We start from the raw sequence: 21,896 nt of genomic DNA, 5'->3' as shown, positions 1-21,896 counted from the left end.
AGAATTATTCTGCAAGTAATATCAACTGGTTGACAGTCAAATACTACTTATTAATATATTGGTCATTGAGTGACTATGAAATAGCAGTTGAGAGAAAATAAAATATTGAGTGGGTGTCTGAGAAATATCAATTGATAGACAACAAAATATAAATCGAGTGACTGTGAAATACTGCAATGAAATGGGGTGGCCCCTAACCTACATAAACTTTCGTGTATTTTTTATTTTGTATTTACCACACCCGGACACGCTCGAACACGGGTGTGGTGACGCATGCATCCGCACAGGGCCGGCGCTAGGCATGGGCAGCGTGGGCGGCTGCCCAGGGCCTCGCAGCCAGGGGGCCTCGCGCTTTCAAATACTTAAGAGTTTGGAGGTCCAGGGGGCCCATGAGGCCCAAGGGATTTAATCAATATCTGCCGGCTGGTCCGTCTCTCTTGGCCTAATCGCTGCATCTGCATGAGGATAGCAGCGATTAGAAAGGTCATTCAAGAGCCCTCACCAGTGAAGTGCGCCCTGCCCCTGGCTGAATAAAAAGCAGGATAACCCGCAGGGCGCAGAACAAAAGATATAATGAGGGCGCCTCACACCTCACACAGCTCAGCTCATCCAGGACGAGGGAAAGGGAGCACAGAGTGAATGAAATACGGAATCAAGTGAGAGGGGGCGGGGGGAGCAGATAGGTGTGAGATAGCAGCCAGACAAGAGGTGCAGGAAGAGGAGCACAATCAGAATGTAAAATTGGCTGGAGCAGGGCTTTCAGTGTGCTAGGTCCCCCGAGTCTTTACCTGGTGGTAAATTAAAATCGACATTGAAACAGACCCCTATCGGACCCTATATTCTCGTCCTTTACTTTACCTACAAAAACAATGATCCTGTATCAGCACAATAATTGCATAACACAGTGCCCGGGTTGGACATTAGGGCAATTAGACAGTGTGTAATGGTCTAATCTGCCAGGTTAGTATTTGACCTGTTTTTTTGGCTGTTTGTTTGCCTGCTTTATGGTCAGATGAACATGTTTTTATGTTGATTTTCATGATGTTCAAACAAACAATGCCTGCAGCATAATCAAATCTATGCAATCTCCCATACCTTACAAAAAACGTAAACAGCATGTCTTTACAAGTTAAAAACTGCCCTAATTTTGTAACATGGGACACTTTTCTAGCTAACTAATTCACTAATGGGGGCCACTTTTATTTTTGTGCCAGGCCTATCTCCTGACCCAGTCTCACTGCATGATAGGGTAATCCATGACAGCAATTTTGTTCCTGTTTATATTTCACATGCTTTACTCAATCTTGCATGCCCCAAGAGTGTTAGCTATGCCAAGGATGTGTGTTTCTGTATTTCTTTTCACAGCATTTTACTCTTGTATGGGGCACACATCGTAGTGAGTCGCCTCCAGGTGTGTATAACAGGCTACCGTTGAGTGCTTTGAAGTTGAGGCTGAAGGTAGTTCAACTTTCACACTGTGCCTGTCAGGTGTCCAGAATACATGGTCATTCAATATTTGGCCTCTCTGAAGAGCACACTGAGCAACAGTCCCGTATTCCAGTTGCAGTTGGTATTCTTTGCAAATGTGTGTGAAGGAGGTACTCATTGGTCATAACAGTGACAGGGTAAACGTAAAATAATTTATTGTTGTTACTCATTTATCTTAAAGCCATTGACAAAAAAGCAATACCCTTGGCTTCTTTTAGATGTAAGTCAGTTGTCTTATATTTCTGGATTCAATCACAGAAAGCTGAGGGAAAGATGAGAAAACGAGTAGAGCATTTAGGGGAAGGTGAATTTAAAAGGGTCCTCATCAACAAGAAAAGGTAAGATGCTCCAGGAGGATGGAAGGGGAGAGGTGGATGTAAATGAAGCAGAACAAGGAAAGAAGTAATGCGGCTGGAGGAGAGATGAGAGTTGAAGGGGAGTGTATGGATAAGATGTGTGGTAGAGAGACAGAACCAGCAAGGGAACATAAGCAGAATGGAGAGAGAAGTATTGATGAGAGATGGATGAAAGAAAGCAGTACCATTGAAAGATGTCAGAGGTTGGGCAGGATGAGACCAGAGGGGAGAGGTGGAAGTTAGAAGGGTCAGAAACAGCAAGAGAAATTTGAATCCTAGAAAAAAGAAGTCCACTTCCAAATCTCCTTCATAAAACGTAATTTACTCATTGACAATGTGCCGGCTTCTGACAACTCTAGGAGTTTGAAGTAGCATTTGTGCTGTATCAGACAGATCATTTGTGGTTGAATCTTGATCGTAGAGTTAGAGCAGCCTTAATACTACTAAAAGTTAGTACCACATTTGACACTGTTTACCAGCCAGTGCTTATAAATCAACTAGTGCAACCTGGGATTTAAGTATGCACTTGGTGTGGTTTACCTGTATCTGATTTGAGAAATCTGAAACAATCCACTCACCACCTATTTCTATTATGTTTCTAACCTCTGACTTGTGGAATTTATTGGGTCTCCACTGTTCAATCTATATAATCCCCAGTTAGTCTTACTCACACAGTACTTTGGTTTATTGCTGATATCTTGTGCATATTGATACCCAAACATCTTTGAGCTATGACGTGACTCCAATTTTTGGGAAAACACTTAAAACTATTTTTTCTCCACATTACTAAAGTCTGCACCTCTGCTTTGGAGCTCTTAGTGCCAGAATTCCTGATTTGCATATCATTTTCATTCATCCCATTCAAGAGAACAATAACTAGGTTAAATTAATGTAATGTATTTCCACTTATGTACGTATTTTATTAGGATTTTTAAAGCTATTTCTAACCATTTTACTTATATCAAAACTAGGTAAGTTGCTTCTTTTAAAGCAGCTTCAAACAATGCCATGTAATTAATGTCCAATTGATATTACCTCCTATGAGGTCACTTCCTGTCAGGTTAAATCTTATGCGAATTATAGGGGCCTCGCATGTTCCTATTCTGCCCAGGGCCCCACAAATCCTAGGACCGGCCCTGCATCTGCATACATCATCACGCTGGGACAGCTGTAGCTTTATGGCGCACACAGACCTTCTCAGGCGCCCAGGCAGACTAGGAACTGTCAGCAAAGAAGGCTCCGGCTGGGGGACTTTAACAATAACTACAGCCTGAAAAAAATAATTCTAAGTGGCTGGCCAGCTCGGCTCCCAACTTTCCATCTAGACTGCTATCGTAATTTAGAACATGGCATCAAGGCACAATGTTTTATATTTAATAATGTTTAGCAGACAGACACTGTAATTTTATGACTGAGTGCTAATATTGACCATTGTTGTCATTACTGGAGCTGAGAACTTCACAATGCTGTAATGCAGAAAACAAACTCCTATCTCGAGTCGCCATGTAAATGCAGAACTGGTCTGAAATCCAGCTCAGCTTACCTTCAAGTGTCGGTTCTCCTCCATGCTCTGATCGAGGCGGCTCCTGGCGAACACCTGCAGAGAAACGAAGAGGCGACGTCAGGTCTGAGGAGGTGACGCGCGCGCGCTGCCAGGCCCACGAAGGCATAGAGACGGTGGGAGGTGGGCACACTTACCAGCTGGTCCTCGACGTTCGCCCCTTCCTCGGTGCGGGGAACCGAGCCCACCTGCTCCTCTCCGGGCAGACGGCCGCTCAGGAGCAGGGCCTGCGCGCCAACAAAAAAAAGCAAAGGAAACTCAACACCGGCTGAGTCCAGCATGGGCGTAGGAGACACTAAATTTCTGGGGGGGACAGGGACAATCTTGTGGACTTTCCAGTGACCCTATACAAATCGCCCATTGTGAGAGACCGTACGCGCGTTAAATGTATACAATCGCATAGTTATGAAGAGAAATATTAAGAAAGGCAGGAAAGTAGTGGACTTGGAAGATGTACTGGCTACTCAAATGTGGTACTAAGATCATCCTGCTCAGTTGCTAAATGGTGACAAGTACAAAGAAATGAAACTGAGGGACTTGAGACAAAAACTTCACTAGCAGTATCCTGAGCCGAGATACCATCAGGTGTAAAACTCCACATAGTTTTAAGAGCAATAGAGAATTGTGAAACACAGAACTAGGAGAGAGTGTGAGTGTGTGTGAGCTGCACGAAGGCTCAAACATGGTGCAGGTAACCTCTAGCCTATAGTCCACCGATACTCTGCCATAGCCTGCCCTTGCACCCAAAATATGTAAGGGAGTGAGTAAAAATTTAAAGTCACTTAGCTGAAAATCTAATTTGTACAGTGTTCAAAAGCATAATTTTTCCTGAAATCCCACTTGAGTGTCCCTAATTCAAGATGACCCACAGCTGTCACATACAAACACAAACAGAAAGCTCGGAGGGCATGTGGCACTTGGCACATGTTTTATCAAGAAGATGCCCTAGCAGGGCTGACACTTCTAAAGGTGGACAGGCACCAACTGGTGCAGTAAGGTCATAAGGGCTAAACACATTTCAAATGCTGGTTCAAGAGTGTGAGTAAATCTCTTGCACTTTTTGTGAATCACAAACACAAGCGGCTTAAGTGAGAAAATCAATTTTTAATTTGGGAACACTGTCAGGCCATTAATGGTAAAAGATTTGATAATGGGCAGTGCTTTAAATGGGCCGGTACTCACCGGTACTGAGTACCGGCACTTCCGAATTTTCTGTCCGCCAGTACCGGCCCTTTTCTTAGTTGAGGGAAGAGTACCGGTACCCTCATTGAGAGCACAGCAGGCTCAGGTTCAGTGACTCCTCCAGCTCAGGGCAGACGACGCTTTGCATTCGAGGAGCTTGCAAGTCACAGAGCGCATGAAAGGCCGTTTGCAGAGTCGCTGCTGGAGATTCCAGCAGTGCTCAATTGAATGGCCCCACTGCAGAGGTCTGAGAGGGCTTGCCCTGTGTCATGCTGTGATCAACAGTACAGGGTCTAAACCGACCCTGCACTGTTGATCAGGTGCGCAACGGCTATCAGCTTAAAGTGTTCCTCCATCAGGCATGTGAAATGGGCTGGGGCTGCCAGTCATTAATCCTGTCCGATTTAGGGAAGTGCACGAGCAGCAGCGCCAAACAATCCTCTACCTTCCCAAAGATGTTTTTTTCACCTTTTAGTTCTGCACAAAGGCTGCATTCCTTTGTGTGTCCCTCTGTTGAAGCAGGAAACGAAGATGTAAAGTGGATAAATTATGTTTATTCAAGTAGTAACATCATAAGGGCCCAAACGCAGGTGGAAATAGTAACGTGTGAAGAACAGCTCTCAAACAATCCAATCAGCAGAACATTCTATAACGTTATTTATATAAGATAAATGAACATCCCAACAGATGCCATAATCAACACTAGTCTACCAATGAAATAAAGATGTGTTTTTTTCAACATAAACGCACTCCTTATGCGTTTTGATATGTGCTGTAACTGATATAGAGGTCATTATGTATCATCATATCTTACCCTTAGCCCCGCCGCTAGCCCCACCCCTTTCCCACACCACTAACTAATTTTAATGAGTACCTGCACTTATGTTTTCCCATTTAAAGCACTGATAATGGGGCAACTCAGTTTACACTTGCCGCGCCTGCAAAAAGGGCCCTCATATTTTTCTCCGGGTTCAGAGTGGTTCTGCCTGAATAAATGTAGCTTACCATTAATGTTATCAGCGTACTCTATAATATCATTAGATACACAGTGGTCAAGCCATGGGTCTTCCATTTCCCTTGTTGTGGAATGTCATTGCTGGCCAGCGCACTGGAGCTGAGTCTGCATTACACAAGAGGAGGGTATGGGTTTTAGGCAGAGCCACTGGAATCCTAAAACTGGGGAGCACAACATTTCACTGTCATGTCACACCTGGTTGATCACATGTCAATGTCAGGTAAAATCAAAGTTCAGCAAATAGCAAACTAAAATTGGAGTCAAAGAACAGAAGAGAGGGAGAGGCGCAACGAGAAAGCAAGAAGGAGGGAGGGGGAAAAACGAGTACAACAGGCCGACAGATGAATGCAGTGTAACAGCCCTTGGCTTTACTTACAAGTTTACCGAACCAAAAGTCAGTCACTTCAATGGGATAGGTACTCATGCAGGAGGGACCTCACACTTAGTGGGAGCGTGCTGCTGCAGCCCTTCCGTCTTCAAGCCGGCAACAGACACGGGGGCGAGGAGTCCGAGGTCAGCAAATCAATCAGTGCACTGCCACTGGCTAGGTTGTATGACGATCCATTGGCCTCAACGTCATCACAGGCGTTCGCATTGTGGCAATTACATCGTAAAGGCAGTTACACCAGCCATTTTCACATCGCACGTAGTTGCGACGCAAATGTGGCCATGTAATAGGATCGCGTGTCACATCGGCGACTATACTTAGCACGTCTTGACAACGTTTTTGCGTGCCCTTCTGCCTTATGTTGCCCTCGGTTTTTTTGTGGCCTTCTGCCCTCTGTTGCCCTCTTTTTTTCGTGCCCTTCTGCCCTATGTTTCCCTCGTTTTTTTTGTGGCCTTCTGCCCTGTGTTTGCCTCGTTTTTCGTGCCCCTTTGCCCTCTGTTCCACTCGTTTTTCGTGCCCTTCTGCCCTATGTTTCCCTTGTTTTTTTTGTGGCCTTCTGCCCTCTGTTTGCCTCGTTTTTGTGTGCCCTTCTGCCTTATGTTGCCCTCGTTTTTTGTGGCCTTCTGCCCTCTGTTGCCCTCGTCATTCACCCATCCATCCTATCCATCCCATCCATCCCATCCATCCCAGTAATCCGGGCACCATACACCCATCCATCCATTATGCATCCATCCATTAATCCACCCCCCCACTCCACCTACCCAGCACCCATACATGCACCCATGCATCCATTCACCCATACACCCATTCATCCCAGCCATCAAGCCACCATCCACCCATCCACCCATCATGCATCCATCCATTAATCATTCATGCATCCATCCATGCACCCATGCATCCATTCACCCATACACCCATCCATCCAGTATGCATTTTTAAATGGCATGTGACTGTAATGTTTTTAATATCCCGTTTTGCCATCAACATCGCATACAAATCCCGTTTTGCCAAAACCCCTTGTAAAATCCGCAGCATTTTTATATGGCAAAACGGCAAAACCCTTTTTATAATCCCTGTCTTTTATAATAAAACCCCTTTTATAAACCACTGCATTTGCCAAATATAAAACCACCACTTAATCCGCTGCATAAACCACCGCTTAATCCGCTGTATTTGCCAAAGATAACCACCGCTTTGCGCTGTAATGCCATTAACATCGCATGCATTGTAATTGCATGCGATGTTAATGACATCGCGCAGTCTTAGCATGCGTACTAAAAGCTTGCAATTTGAACGACGATGCGATGTCAAAGTCGCGGTGTTTTGACACCGATGCTCTGGGTGCTTCCCCACTGGCTACAGGCAGCTGAGGTGAGAAATAAATAAATCCCGGAGCCTCAGGGGTGCTGTGCCACACAAAGAGTTGAACAGGGCATAGGCAGGGGGGCGAGTGGCCTCTGACGTCACCTTATGCTGTGACTGTCGGATCATTGGCGCCAGGTCAAGTGCAGGGCCATTAGGTCACGCAGCTCCGCTCGCACTTTTTTTCGTGAGCTACAGGCCTACTAATCTCCCTCTCAGAAGGGAGACCCACCCTTGTCCCCTGCGTCCCCCCCACTCCAAAATCTGGGGGGGATATGTCCCCCGCGTCCCCCACAGTTCCTACGCCCATGGAGTCCAGGTAGGGACACAATAAGAAACACTATCCAGGCACAGGGCAGGCTGCCAGGGGCCGCCAGGGATCATGGGAACAGGAATAACTTTACAACGTGCCCAAGCCTCTGTAAGGCAGTGTAGGGCTCGGCCCCAGCCCTCCCTTCCCCTTCTCTCGCGCTTTCAGAGACACCGGGGAAATCTCCAGAATGCATGGCTTTAAATTGGGCACTGTCTCTAGTGCTAAGTAGCTGCACTTTCATGTAAAAGGGAGAGTACCTGCCCTTCTTAACTGCTGCAGGCCTGCAGCACATATAATGGGGGAGTAGCGGTACTTCTCGGGGGCAGGCATGTACTCTAAATAGTGAGTACCGGCACTCCTATTTTGCTATTTAAATCACCGCCTAAAGGCACACAGCTAAAAACCATCAGGACAACAGAACCGTCACTATCGAAGGATTTGAGCAGACGCAACACCAATTCTGGGATTGCAAGGAGGGTGCTCGCGTCCTTTCAGAGACACCCAGGAAATCTCTTTAGGGCAGACAACTAAACACAATTAGAACAACAGACACTATTTAAAGATGATTCATCCCAGTGGCTGCTCTCAAGAATTTGAATAGGTGCAACACCAACGCTGAGAATGCATGCCGGGGCCACATGATGCACGCAATTCCGAAAGATTCCAGAGAGGGGCAGACGCGCGCCTTACTTTTGTAGCTGGCTGCTGCAAATGACCCCTTCCAGCAATATATACAACTATATTAGTAACACTATTCAACATGTGGCAAACTAGAGATTTCGACACGACGTCCTAGCAGTTTCTAAATGACCCCAAAACTGTATCTCAACGTTTTAGGTCTGGCTTGAAACCCCCAGCTGTCGCCAAGCCTTATGTGAGAGCTACCTAAGCAAGGATTTGCAATACAATCGGTCTCACATTTGTGAGAGTTAGAGCTATTGGCGTTATAAAAGATACCTATGATTTTTGTTTTGGAGTGTAGTGGATGAGCGTGGAGAGGAATTATGTGTGGGTTGTATTGGAATTGTAAGATGTGGAGTTGTGTGTTGTGTAGCGTATTTATGTAGTGGAATTATGTGACTTAGTGAATAGACAGTGGTGTGAGCTGCAAAGAATAGCCAGGAAGGTAGAGAGGGATAGGTAGTTTGTGTAGGAAGGGGTTATTGAACTCGAGAGGAGCAGAAAGAGTGTGTGAGAAAGAGAGAAAGAAGGGTAGAACAGGCCGTAGACGCATAAAGATGGAGGTTTTCATATGCAGAAGAATAGGAGGAGAGGGTGGGTTTGAGGGAGGGAAACTTTGAAAAGTGACAGGATAGAAACTGGGCTTTAAGACCTGAAGTTAACCATATGAGAGAGGCGTGAATAGAGCACGAGAGAGCCAGAGAGCTGGGTGGGAGTACCAGAGAGAAAGAGAGATAGGGGGACAAGAGGCATGATCCTCTTAGTCCATGACGTGCCCAGGCCTTGCCAGGAATTCACCCTCTGAGCCATTGGTGTTGCCTTGTTGTCGGGCTGCAGGGTGTAGGGAGATCTCTGGCACTGTTTGATGCCAGCGGTGAAAATCGCCCGTGCAAAGACAAGTGAGCCACTAGATTGGTCAGGCCAGCTCATCTCTTTCACTACACTTACATGTATACATATACCTCAAGCCTGTTTGTCAGGCGCTTGTATATCCTGGCCTCTAATAATAATTTCACTCACTACATCGCTTAGTACTTGATCGTTAATTCTAGTATATAACTGCTATTTTTATCTTTATTTTCCGAGAATTACCTAGCGATGCAGAGTTTAGGTCGATGTAGCTGGAGCAAATACAGTGCTCATTTTGAGCCAGTGGTTTCTGGTGATTGTCACCGGCACTAATTGGTTTACGGTGCTTGGCACAGGCACTTAATTGTCATTACCACACTTATGACACCCTGCCACATGGAGGCGCTGCTCATCTAATTTAGAGATGAGCAGAACAACAATTGTTTATACTAATACCTGCCTTCCCAGCCGTACCTTTAGCTTTTGGGACCTGGAATAATCTGAACCGTCGCACTTGCCGGCGAGAGAGATGGTTAGTACTTGTTGGGGCAGTGAAGACAGGAAATTGGATGGTGCAAGCTGCAGTGGGGTCTGGGCCCTGGCACTTATTTTTTAACAAATTAAGCACTGCTTTTATGCCAGGTAGGGCTGATACCAGGGCGGGACTGGGAACCAAAACCGGCCATGGCAAACTGCTCTGATGGCCCCCCTGCGGAGGAGGAGGGCTGAGGCAGAGCTGCTCGCTAGGGACGCTTTCGGCTGATTTTGTTACAGGGGGCCAATACTGACGGCCCCCGATAAAAACGGCCACCAGGGGCCCAAAACCGGCTCCCACTCTGGCGGCCTACTGGGGAAAAGCCAGTCCGGTCCTGGCTGATACAGATTCAGTCACGCAGTACAGCAGTAGACTTCACTCAGCCCATCAGAGGAACCAGCGGGTAGAATTGTTTCAGTTTACTTACAGCAAAATGTGACTAGTTCTGGGACCACAGATCGGAAACACCAAATATACATCCCTACATAACACCTATCCCAGGGTCGAGGGGGGTATGTTTTCTGAAGTGAATGGTGTACAAACCCCTCCTTATTGTGGATGAAAAGTACAAGATTAGCTGTTAAGATAGCTCAGAAGGTTGAGCCACTAGGTGAGATAACAGTTTTCAAACTGAAGGTTACAGGTTCGATTCACACAGCAGACTCGTCTTTTCCTCTTTCCAAGGCAGACCGAATAAATACCATTTAGTCAGATTAACAATTAGTCACATTGTATATTCGATCTAAAAGGCCACAAGTGAGGATTCAATTGGGCTGCAACACAGAATAATTAATCAAATTATATGCATCCCGTTTCAAAAAGATAGTTGTGAGGCTCCATTAACAAGTGGGGAGAGCTCTGGGCATCAAATCTGATTTTGTTTGGCTGCAGAACTATTTCCGCGCCCCAGTGCTTCATTATGCAAATGCATTCGTGTCATGATTGTGGTTTATGCTCCTTTGTGCACCCGTCCCTCTCCGTCTCGCCCCTCCTTGCTGCCTTCAAGGCTTTGGCCGAGCAGAATTTGACTTGGAGACAACGGTGGCTTTGTTCACGTCTTACAAAAACATTGCCACAATAGGGCGAGGGTGCCAACCGCCTCCCCCCCACAATGCAAACAGTAGCTGAGAATGCCAGCGAGGCTGCAGGACCGAAGGCTCGATCAGTGCTTTCTGTCTCAGCCATTCTGACTGGTACTGGTAGAACAGCAGCCAATCAGAATGGGTCTGTCTTATCTAGTAGGCCTGATTGCCTGGAAAGCCAACAGAAATGACTGCCTCCGTTATCTGAACAGGCATAGACACTCAAACAGCAACAATCAAAATCAATCTAAAATGAACCGCTGTGATGCTGAAACTTTATATCTCCCACCCCAGCTGCCCCTCACTGCACCACAAGGGCTACATTTTATTCTCTCGGTCTTTCTTTCTCTCTATTTTACATCTATTTTAGGCCCTTTGGAGCAGTAATAGACAATGACGTTTATTGAAATGTGAACACAGCAGAATCTACACACACCGCAGTGCACTACAAAATGATTCATAGAGAAGTAGGCCCATTAGACCTTAGGTCTGGCTAGACTCGCACCTGCTTAGCACCAGGATACACTCCTACTCTACAAATCTGCATAAAATAAAATAACAGAATCACTGCCTCACTAGCAGCAAACCAAAATGCTTTAACCATACAGATCAGTTTAGGTTAACTGAAATACTGCCAATCAAATTATCTAAAACTGGCAGTTGTTCCAGCCATTAGCCTGGTGCCATTTCAATCAGGTAGAACTACAAGCTGGGTTTGATCTATTCTGATTGGCTGCTGTGCAAGCAATCAGAATGTCTGGGGCAGCCTGAGTCACTGGCTGTTACACAGGTAATAGGACGGTTAGGAATCCCAAAGAAGGTGTGTCCTGCAGCAGAATACTTTTATTACAGTGGTGAGTTTATTTAGTGGCACGCTTTAAAGTTGAGCTGACCTCTTCATGCACGAAATGAAACCATTTAGATGTGGGCCAAAGCATTACACGTGTAAGTTAATATCTAGGAATCAGCTGGGTTAAAACTGAACTCAGTGGGGCCTTATCCCATTTTGGGGGGTTAAAGGTGGATGACCCCGGTGGAGGCAAGATGGGAAGGCTGTTTTCAAAGGACTGTTTTTTAGGTTGAACCCTACTAGACAGCGTAACTGTCTAGTTTGCTAGCAACATCTTGGGGACATTCAGAAAGCTTTCCTGGGAATGCTTTGTTGCTGTTGTGTACCATTGTTTTTTGTGGTTTGCAACTCACATTTGCTTGTTTTCTATTAGCTGGCTCTATTTGTTTTAGACTGTTCATCTCGAGTTCATATTTGTCCACCAGTGCTCAATGTCTGTAAATAGGCCTTTAAATCTTGTCACATTTTATGTGCATCCAAAGTCAAAGGTCAAATTAAAAGCTTTCTCTTCTTTCTCTGACTTCAAAGTGAAAGGATGTAAGTGACAATCATGCAGGTTCCCTTATTTTGTTTCTAGATCCAACAACATTTTAATGTCTGTAAATGAACTTTGCAGATATATTAGAATAAACCATAATTAGGACAGCACAAATGAAGCACATTTTTTTTTAGTAATTCTGAAGTCTAGTGGAAACAAATATTTTAAAACAATCAGAAAAAATCAATTCACTAGGTGATGACATTTCCATACTGTATTGTTTGTGCCCTGTGTATTTTTATCAGTGAAACTGTACCTCTGTGCAAATAAAATGGTGTTTCCAATTGAAGATGTGTTGTCTGTAATGTAAGTGTGCTATACCATGCATATTCCACTCGACGCTACTCCACTCAACTCTGCACACCTCCACGCCACTGTTTTCTACTCTGCACCACTCCTCTTTGCACCATACCATTGCACTCTACTCCACCCTGCACTACTCCATTCTATGCCACTTCACTCTAATCTATACCAATGCACTCTATGCCACTCCAATCTACACCACTGCAGGCGGTACACTGAGGAGCTAAAGGTCTATTGTGCACTCTCTGTAAAAGTACAAACACACAAAAAGTACAAAAGTCCTGGTAGAAACAACTAAACGACCAATGGAATGATCACACATTCATGGTCATCCATAGGGTGATGAATCTGCTTAGTGTGGTATGCTCCATCAATGGTTATCGTATTGCGAGTACTACTGTTCACTAGTTGTATAATCTCCTAGCTGTAGGTTCAATAGTTGTGGTGATGTTATTTCCTTATTTCGACATTTACATTCTTCCTTTCATAAACCGTAAGACCTATGAAAAACTGTGTATGGGTGAGCTAAATACATTTTTTTACTAGTACCTCACTTCCAGAAGATTAAACCCAAGAAGGTCGAGCAACAGCCCCTGACTATCTTCTCCACTGATATGTTTCAGGGCTCAAATACTGCCCTGTTATGTCTTTGTCGGGGCTATAGGCCTTGGTATCTCAAACCAAATATTGTGAAACAGTCCCCAGTTCATAAGGCATGTTATGCAACCGTATACAATATGTCATTCTTTCATAAAATGGTACAAAAGTATTGAAAACACACCTTTATAGTACTATTACACCTTGGGCACAAACAGTGCAAGCTCCCTGCCATCAGATGACTGGTACAGCTAAGGTAGCATCAGCACAAACTTTCCCCATCACAGGACATGTACAAAGCAGAAAGCAGCAGTTCTGGCTTTGTTCCCTCGCAGAACTGGTGAGAATGGCAGTAGCAAAGACACGTAAACTGTAAGACCTATATGAAACTGTACATGAGAGCTAAAAATGATTTGTACTAATATCTCAGCACCACATGTTAAAATCGAAGAAGGTTGAGCAACAAACCCTACCCAGAAGGCAGCAAGTGCAACCTCCTATTCTCCATGGAACAAATTCATCAGGGCAGACTAGTACACGGTTTCACCATTGACAGAAGTAAGAGATAGGTTACAGATGGTCTCGGGAGTGGTTGTTGAATTCACTGAAAGCAATATATATATAGGTGGATGAGTGAGTGAATACTACTATTCTCACTCAGGTGAAATTCCAAGTCAGCAACCTGAAGATCTTGCTGCTGTCCCATGGAAACTGCTGCTTGCGTTGATCCTTTGGTTTTCCACATATTGAGAAGTAGACGTTACCTACTGCATCGTTATTATTTGGAGCAGCCTGGTCACACCTAAGTAGCTTTGATCTAGATAAGCACACAGGTGCCAGACTCTTCGAAAAGGGTTTGAATGCCGGCACACTAGGCACTGCGCAGTCCCAGCCTTGGTGCTGATCCATTCAACATGAAGGGTCAAGCACACTGAGGGCACATTTGGAGAGTACAGACATGCCGGAGGCTTTATGGAAAGTGTTCAGGGTACACTAACAGGATTAAAGCCTTCCGTCTCAAGCCCACTCCAGAGAGGGACTCCTATTAGTTTCACTCTGTGTACTAATTGCACCCAGTAAGGGTGCTTGATCTTGTTTTCTTCCCTGATACTTCAAATTTATTAAAATATGAAAAGATCACGGGCCTGTTGTACTGTGGGTGCCAAAGCCTTGCCAGTGTAATTCTATCTCCTTGGAGGACCGGTCTTATTTTTCCAGTGTTTCAATACCTAGGGAGCCACTCACTGGTGTTAAATGAAAAATCCGCAAAATGGAAACTATGCTATAAAAAGTTTTAAAAAACAAAAAACAAAGGGTTTAGGGAAAACGGCGACAATCTGAAAAGTTTGGACTTTAAGGCAGTCTTAGACGGTGGAAAATCATGACTTGTGGTTACACAGGTGCTTCCACTCTGCTGCTAATTTAATGTTACTACGCCCATTGATGACATGCTTACCACAAGCAAATACCATTTGTGGCGCCCATGGATGCATGAGGATAACCTAACTTTTCCTGTTAACTCCCTCCTCAACGGTCCCGAGGTCACTATCAGTGCTCCTAGACCAAAGGGCTGACATAGGCAGCCACCACAATAGCAAATCTTGTATATGTCTTTGCAGTGACCAGTGTGTGGCTACACACTGGAGATTAACACATTCACTCTGTGGTGTGCCTTGAACACCACAGGTTACATTTGATAAGAACACTCGTTGGATAAAAAGATTATTACTATCAGATTTATTAAGTTGTTCCTTCTCAAATATTCCCATAACCCTACCTCAGTATGAAATCTATTTTGATGAACAAAATTTGACCATCGCTAAAATAATAAGAAAACAAGGACCATTAAAAGAAATGAGTATTGTGGGAAAATATTGTAGGGTGGGACTAGCTTATTCACAAATAAAAATGAAAACAAGTGATACCTGCAGTTCAAAGAGTGAGTTCTTCATCTCCTGCACCTCCCCCTCCAGCTCGTCGTGTCGTTCTACATGCTGTTTTTTCCATGACGTCTCGCGGGCCGGCACTGGTGATGCTGGTGAATCGGATTTCCAATCTGGAAGGAAGATGGAGTCTGACTCATCTGGAACACCAAAACAAGACAAGTTTATGGAACCACTAAAGGAGATGAAGGATTCAATATCAACACTGTCCAGGAGTCCCTGGACTGTCTAGGCTACCTGACAACCCCCCACAATGGTGTATGCCGTTCAGAGGTGAGACGTGTGCTGTGAGGGCACAAGTTAACCCCTTCGATGCATGTGTCACCCAACAGCCATCGCGAGCACTACCTGGCTAGTGCTGCGCACGTCCGTTGGCCGACGTGGGCCCACCCACTCTTCAGAACTCCCGCACCACGGCGGAATTTACGCCGCGGTTAAGGAGTTAAGGTCTTATCACCTATCCTTACTGTACACAGGGCTGTGGGCAGGGTCTGCACCCCCTCCACAATTCACAGCCATGGACTTACACAGTGGAGGCTGTGTGCAAGGCCAAAGGTCCTATTAGATTCTACATTCAACATACATTATGGGTTGGAAGTAGTGCCTCGCCAGTGGCCAGGCCCTGCACCCACTCCTCCATGGCCACCTAACCCTCATCTTGCTCAGCCTTCAGCTCTTCACAGCAAAGGTTGACCAAAGGTTTTATTGCTCAATGATGGTCCGTGGCAAACTCTTCGCAAGGGACCTACCCCCCTGCATCCATCCTTTGGGTGGGTACCAGTAAAAAGATACGGACATCCTTCTAAAGTAGTTCCTTTCTGAAATATCACATGTCTTTTGTATCTTTCGAAAGCTTACAAACAAGTTTATAAGCTTATATATACAAATCTGCACGAAAATTGACATGCCAGATTTTAGCTGACTATGGAAATTGAAATCCACCAACAAGATTAAAAGTTAAGGCAAATGAAAAACAATGCCTTTTCGATACAACAGGAGGCTGAACCATAAGTACACAGTGGTGTTATATATATATATATATATATATATATATATATATATATATATATATATATATATATATATATATATATATATATATATATATATATATATATGAATGCAGGTGCTATACCTGCTATTTAAATGAGGAGGAACCATGACTCACAGGAGTCGAAATCTCAAATTTTCAACAAGGTCAAGAAAGATGTCCTATCCTTCTCTCTACACTGGCAATAGCAGATCTACATATATGGTGTTTGGCAACCTAGTTTTATCATGGCCAGTTGCAATAAACAAAGGAATGTAACAATAGCCAGCGCACAAGAGTTAAAATCTATGCAGTGCCAAAAAAACACACTAACTAGCCCTTGTGAGGCTAGACCCAGTTATTTTCTTCGATAAAGTGATGCTAGACTGGAATCTGCGAGGCATAAAACATAGTTTTCTCAGGTCAATTGCGGTTTGCCGTGATAATAACAGGGTATTTGATCTCTGTGTACATATACACAATTTGATCTACTTGTATAGACCCACAATTGTCGAATTTGCTACGTTTTTAATCATTATAGGCATGTAGTAAGGTTTTGTTTTGCCTTGATGTTATTCATAATACTTTAATAATTGGCGATAATAACCAGCCCCTAAGAAAAAGAATTACAACAAATTACAGTGTGACTAAAAATGACAGTCTTGAATGTTATGTATTTGAAAGGACGTTCTATTTTTCACCGGTGCCATAAATTGCCGCATATTTTGTTCTTGGACGAGAGCATGAAACATAAATTCTGGAATAGTAAAAAATAATGTAAAAGGTCTGATTTCGGTTGTTGCTCTAACTGAAGGGGATGGGTGGTTAGTTCCCATACTGACTGGCTCATTACACAGCGCGGCCAGCGAGCAGAGCAGGCAGCCATGCATTAATAGCCAAGGTCATGAGCGGGGGAGGTGCTGAGGTCACGTGCAGCCTGGGGTCAGACCGCAGGGGGGCGCCTCTTACATTCAGGCTTACAAGCTGTACTATATAGGCTGGAGCAGAAAAGGCGCCGTGACCAGCCATGGAGCAGAACAGGGCAAAAGAATAGAGTCGGCACATTGGCTGATTACAGAATCTGTACTGTGCGTACTCTGTCAGCCACATCCATTCCATGGCATAGGACTCACAGCTGCAAGAGTACATTAAAATGCCAGAGTTGCAAATGAGTATAAAACATTCCAGCTTTAAGGAGTTCCCCGACTTAGAATCAGGTAAGGGGAGCACATCTGCACCACAGGAGTGTAAGTAGACTTTATCAAAGATCTTGGCTGAGACCAGATACAAATAATATTTTCCTTCCTATGCATATTCACCCTTGGTCTATCGTTCTCTTGTGGTAATAAGCAGCCACAAAAAATCAGCAGCATACAATCCACTTTCAGTCGTGGGAGATTTCCTGTGGAACTCAGTGTTGCACTGAAACCAGCAGGAAATGCCTCTAATTTTGGAAGATCTGCTTGGCTGAAAATCGCTCCTGAGCCGTTGAGGGCACATTACAGACTTCCTGATAGACTACACAGATTCTGGAACATAAGGTGCAATTAGATCATGGAGGAGTCGCATTCTGAAAATAATTTTTATATTCTGAATAACCGCAAACTGAAATTTGTTTCTGGCCAGCTGGCGACATCAGAAATAATTATCAAGGCTGTATGTCACATTTTTGACCACTGAAATAGCCTACGAGAATATCTACGACTTTCTCTGCAAATGTATTTCCCTGTAACAACTTTTCTTTATAGCACCTTTCCTCTGTAAAGATCATTTTATGTAACAACTGTTCTCTGAAACAGCTTTTCTCTGTTGTGCTTTCTGGTGAAATGTATTCCTATATTCAGGTTTGTCTGGGATGACAGAAAACTGATACATTTGTATCCAGGAAACCCAAAGTTAGAACGAGCTGAGGTTTCCACGGTGTGCCTTGGAGAGGTACATGAACCTGCGACGACTTGGGCACCTTCACAGCAACCCCCAAAGACTTTTCCATGCTTCTAAATTACAACATGCTCTCTACTGATGACGGGCGTTACCCAGAAACACTAGTGTCTAGAGATACCTGCACTGCCAGAACCAACAATGGTGAGAAACAACAACGATATGAAAGTGTGAATGAACTGCATTTACCAGGATGCAAAGGGGTCAAAACTGCGCTGTGACGAGAGACAGGGTGCTCCCACCCCCCTTCATATGCTAATTGCTTCGAGCTGACAAGCTCTCCGGTGTAGCACCTGTGTGCCTTGGAGAGGTACATGAACCTGCGACGACTTGGGCACCTTCACAGCAACCCCCAAAGACTTTTCCATGCTTCTAAATTACAATATGCTCTCTACTGATGACGGGCGTTACCCAGAAACACTAGTGTCTAGAGATACCTGCACTGCCAGAACCAACAATGGTGAGAAACAACAACGATATGAAAGTGTGAATGAACTGCATTTACCAGGATGCAAAGGGGTCAAAACTGCGCTGTGACGAGAGACAGGGTGCTCCCACCCCCCTTCATTTCGAAGAGAAGTACCAGGATCAGCAATTTGGAAGTAAGCCAGTAGGTTCTGGCTAGCTTCTAGCTTATTACGGCACTCTATGGTAACGTTCAAATCGCCATTCACTTTAATTCATATTTAGGATAGTACCCTTCTCACTTCCTGACCAGCCTTTAGGCTTTCTTCCCTTAGATTTACCACTGGAATTCTGCCATCTGCTCTAGAGTAAAATATGACATTTTCCCCCTTCAAATAAATACCAATTAATTAACGCTTAATGGAAGGCATAGTATAAAATATGAAAACGCTGGTCTATTGGAACAGGGGAATTAATGTAATTGTGTCCTTCAAGGAATACGTCCTAGCAGCCACACTGACTAAGAAGCTACAGAAACCCATGGGAGAAACCTGTGTGGCAATGCAACTGTGCCCGACCCCTTTGTGGGACCCAGATTATTATCATTCCTTTGCAGCTGTTATGATCCCAGTCCCTCCAAGACTTTTATCCTTTATTTTCCTTTCTGCTGCCATCGATAAAATAGAGTGCAAAGAAAGGTCAGAAAGGGCAATCACACGGCTGGCATTAAGGGGAAACTACTATAAATCGGGGTTTTCAATTATCAGAAGGTAGCGCCAAGCAGAGCAAATAAAAAAGTTTCTTGTGTCCGCCTACTTTTCTGAAGTGCAGCAGAAATAATTTAGAAGGTGAGTGGTGTGAAAGAAGGTGGCAGAAGGCATAGGTATGTTTATTATTAAGTGGGAGTGTCACAACTCCAGATTTACTTGTAATATTTACTAACACATTCGCTTTCTATTATGTACTGAATGTGCCTCTATTTACAATATAACACAAAATTGAATTTTACGTGTAACATTGCCATCACAGTATAAATGTTACAAAGCCCCAACCCTCTACAAATACTCAACAAGTCAAAGTCTTTTACTCCCTTCTGTCAATAAGATCACACAATGTTTAGCTTTGGAATCCAAACTGTCTAAACAGGAGCTCCTTGTCCGAGACCTACACAATACAACAGCATCACCTAGAAGCTAATCTGTACCAAAAGCAGTTTCACCACATAATATATCTTATTATAGTTTCTTTCATAAACAGAGCTAACTCGGTATACGTTTGTGGACTAAAGCATCAAACCACTGGACATTTCTGTATGAATAAGGCTTCATATCATCAACTTTGTAAAACAAACTCAGAAATAAACAAAGATTCGGAGTTCAGATGGGAGTTTCGTGCACAACTCACGATATTTAGGCTTATCAACAGCATGCGTTTCTGACTAATAAAGAACTAAATATTAAAATGTACAGAGAAAAAACTTTGTTTGAAGCAATGTCACAACGTTTTTGTGTGTGAAATTTGGATATAGGTGGTTTCTCTCAGTCTGAAATCGACATGATGTGGTGGCTGTAGAATAAGCAATATTCTTCCTTTTGTCATCTTGTGCCATCGCATACAAAAATCACGCGAGAAACTGTCAATGTGTTTTGTTTGTAGTTTCTAAAGTAAGGTAGGGAACGTTGGTCGAACAGCAACGGCTCCCAGAGCACACAGCCAGTGTCACATTTCCCACAAGACACGTTCTGCTCGAACCACTTTCCGGCAGGAGAAATTATGAGAAAAAAGTGTCAGCGTGAGAAAAGAAAATTACATGAGATTGATGAGACCCATCAATCACGATCTGAGTAACGCTTGTGTAATAATAATAATAATCATAATAAACATTTCAACTAGTCCTAATTGTAAGATACCTGCTGCTTACTGGGCCTATTAGGATTGAAGCATTCATTCATTTACTGTTGGAGGGTGGAACTCTTTTGCATCCAATTATACTGCATAGTAAGAATATGATTATGATTTTTGTTGCTAGTCTATTGGAGTTGATGTGCCAGAGGTATCACTTGGTTTAAAAGACGTTTGATGACAGGTAAGTTATTGGCCATGAAGAGCCGAAAAACGAATGTGAATTCCCCAACAAGAGATGTTGAATTTGGCTGCACTGGAAAAGATTTCACACATGAACAAAGACAATGTTCAGATATTTGAAGACATTCGGTAATGATATCAAGAAATTCACAGGGATGTGGCCTATGAGTCTGTATCTGTAGGTTCATTTTGACTGTGCAAGTAGGTGCTCTCGATATTTAAGCATATTTGTATATTTAAAACTTACATTATTTATCAGATTGATTATATATTTTGTGATATAGTTTCCTACGGGCTGATGTTTGATCATATATGTGAATGTCATTGCCGTGAAAATTTACAAAATATTCATTTAAAAAAGCTCCAAATTTATCAACCAGGTACAATGGGTACCACATCTTGAAACTCACATCTGTCTGGGGCTATGAACTCAAGCTATCAGACGCAATCTTACAGATGCTTCGACTGGACGTACATGGAACTTAATTTACAACAATGATATCCAGATGAGAAGACTACGAAGTTGTAGCTTTAAATTTACATTTTACAGTGGTCTTTCCCAGGGGTGTGTCCTAGGAATGGTCTAGGGAATACACTGCAAATATGGTGCACACCTACTCAAGCGCAACTTAGTGGCTAATCGCAAACAAGTGAATGCATTTCCCACTACATTTCAAATAAAAGTTACATCGCCAAGTGTACCTGCCACAGCAAGGAAGATAAAAGTGCTCAAGTTACTTCAGTTCTCACAGATATTGTGAGGGCAGGGAAGAAATATATAGTAACATATTTTAAGTAGAAAAAAATAAAATAAGTCAAAAGGTAGAAGGACAAATGCTCAAATATCATAACTGCATTGAAGTGTGCATACCTGATACTTATTTAATCATTTCAAATACTTATAAAAAAAATTGGCCAATAGTAAGCAACATCGGTTTATACAGCAAGTGACATAAGAGTGGTATAATGTGCTGTAAAAACCAAGATTTATTTATTTATTAATTTTTTGTATCCTCCTCTGGATCTTCAAAAAGTAAGAAGAGGACGGGGTGCATTAAGGTGGGGGTGAAGTAAACCCATGTGCCATTTTTGAATTCACTATAAATCATTCCTTAGCGCAGACATGGGATGGCCTAACCAGGAATCTATCACTTTTCTTATGGCAGGTGGCCATCTCCCTGTCACAGTCCCCAAACTTTTTCAGTTGCAGACCAGCTCTTGAATAACCCCTTTGCCAAGTATCATATGTCATGTATAGAACATCCGGCTACAAGACACCGGCTTGGGTTTTTTAAAAACATGGACAAATCTCTTCTAGATAGGTCCACTTTCCAAAGGTATAACTGCAGCTCTATTGGCACTTCTTTTATTTAAATTTTTTTTAAACTCTTT

General features: G+C 43.6%; 1 protein-coding gene across 5 annotated transcripts in view; it reads right to left on the bottom strand.

Moving 5' to 3' along the window:
- DIXDC1 (DIX domain containing 1) overlaps window positions 1-21,896 on the bottom strand; it is a 493,171-nt gene that overhangs the window by 45,437 nt on the left and 425,838 nt on the right. For all 5 annotated transcript variants that reach the window (XM_086957178.1, XM_086957181.1, XM_086957179.1 and 2 more), the window contains 3 exons: window positions 15,026-15,183; window positions 3,543-3,632; window positions 3,388-3,441 (listed from right to left, as the gene is read on the bottom strand). In XM_086957178.1, coding sequence (XP_086813304.1) covers window positions 3,388-3,441; window positions 3,543-3,632; window positions 15,026-15,183 — 302 coding nt within the window. The remainder of the gene's footprint in view (window positions 1-3,387; window positions 3,442-3,542; window positions 3,633-15,025; window positions 15,184-21,896) is intronic.

This window comes from Lissotriton vulgaris, chromosome 2_1 (assembly GCF_964263255.1).
Source record: "Lissotriton vulgaris chromosome 2_1, aLisVul1.2, whole genome shotgun sequence".
NCBI classification, from domain to species: domain Eukaryota; kingdom Metazoa; phylum Chordata; class Amphibia; order Caudata; family Salamandridae; genus Lissotriton; species Lissotriton vulgaris.
The sequence above is the reverse complement of the archived record's forward strand: the minus strand, read 5'-3'. Positions and strand labels throughout refer to the sequence as shown.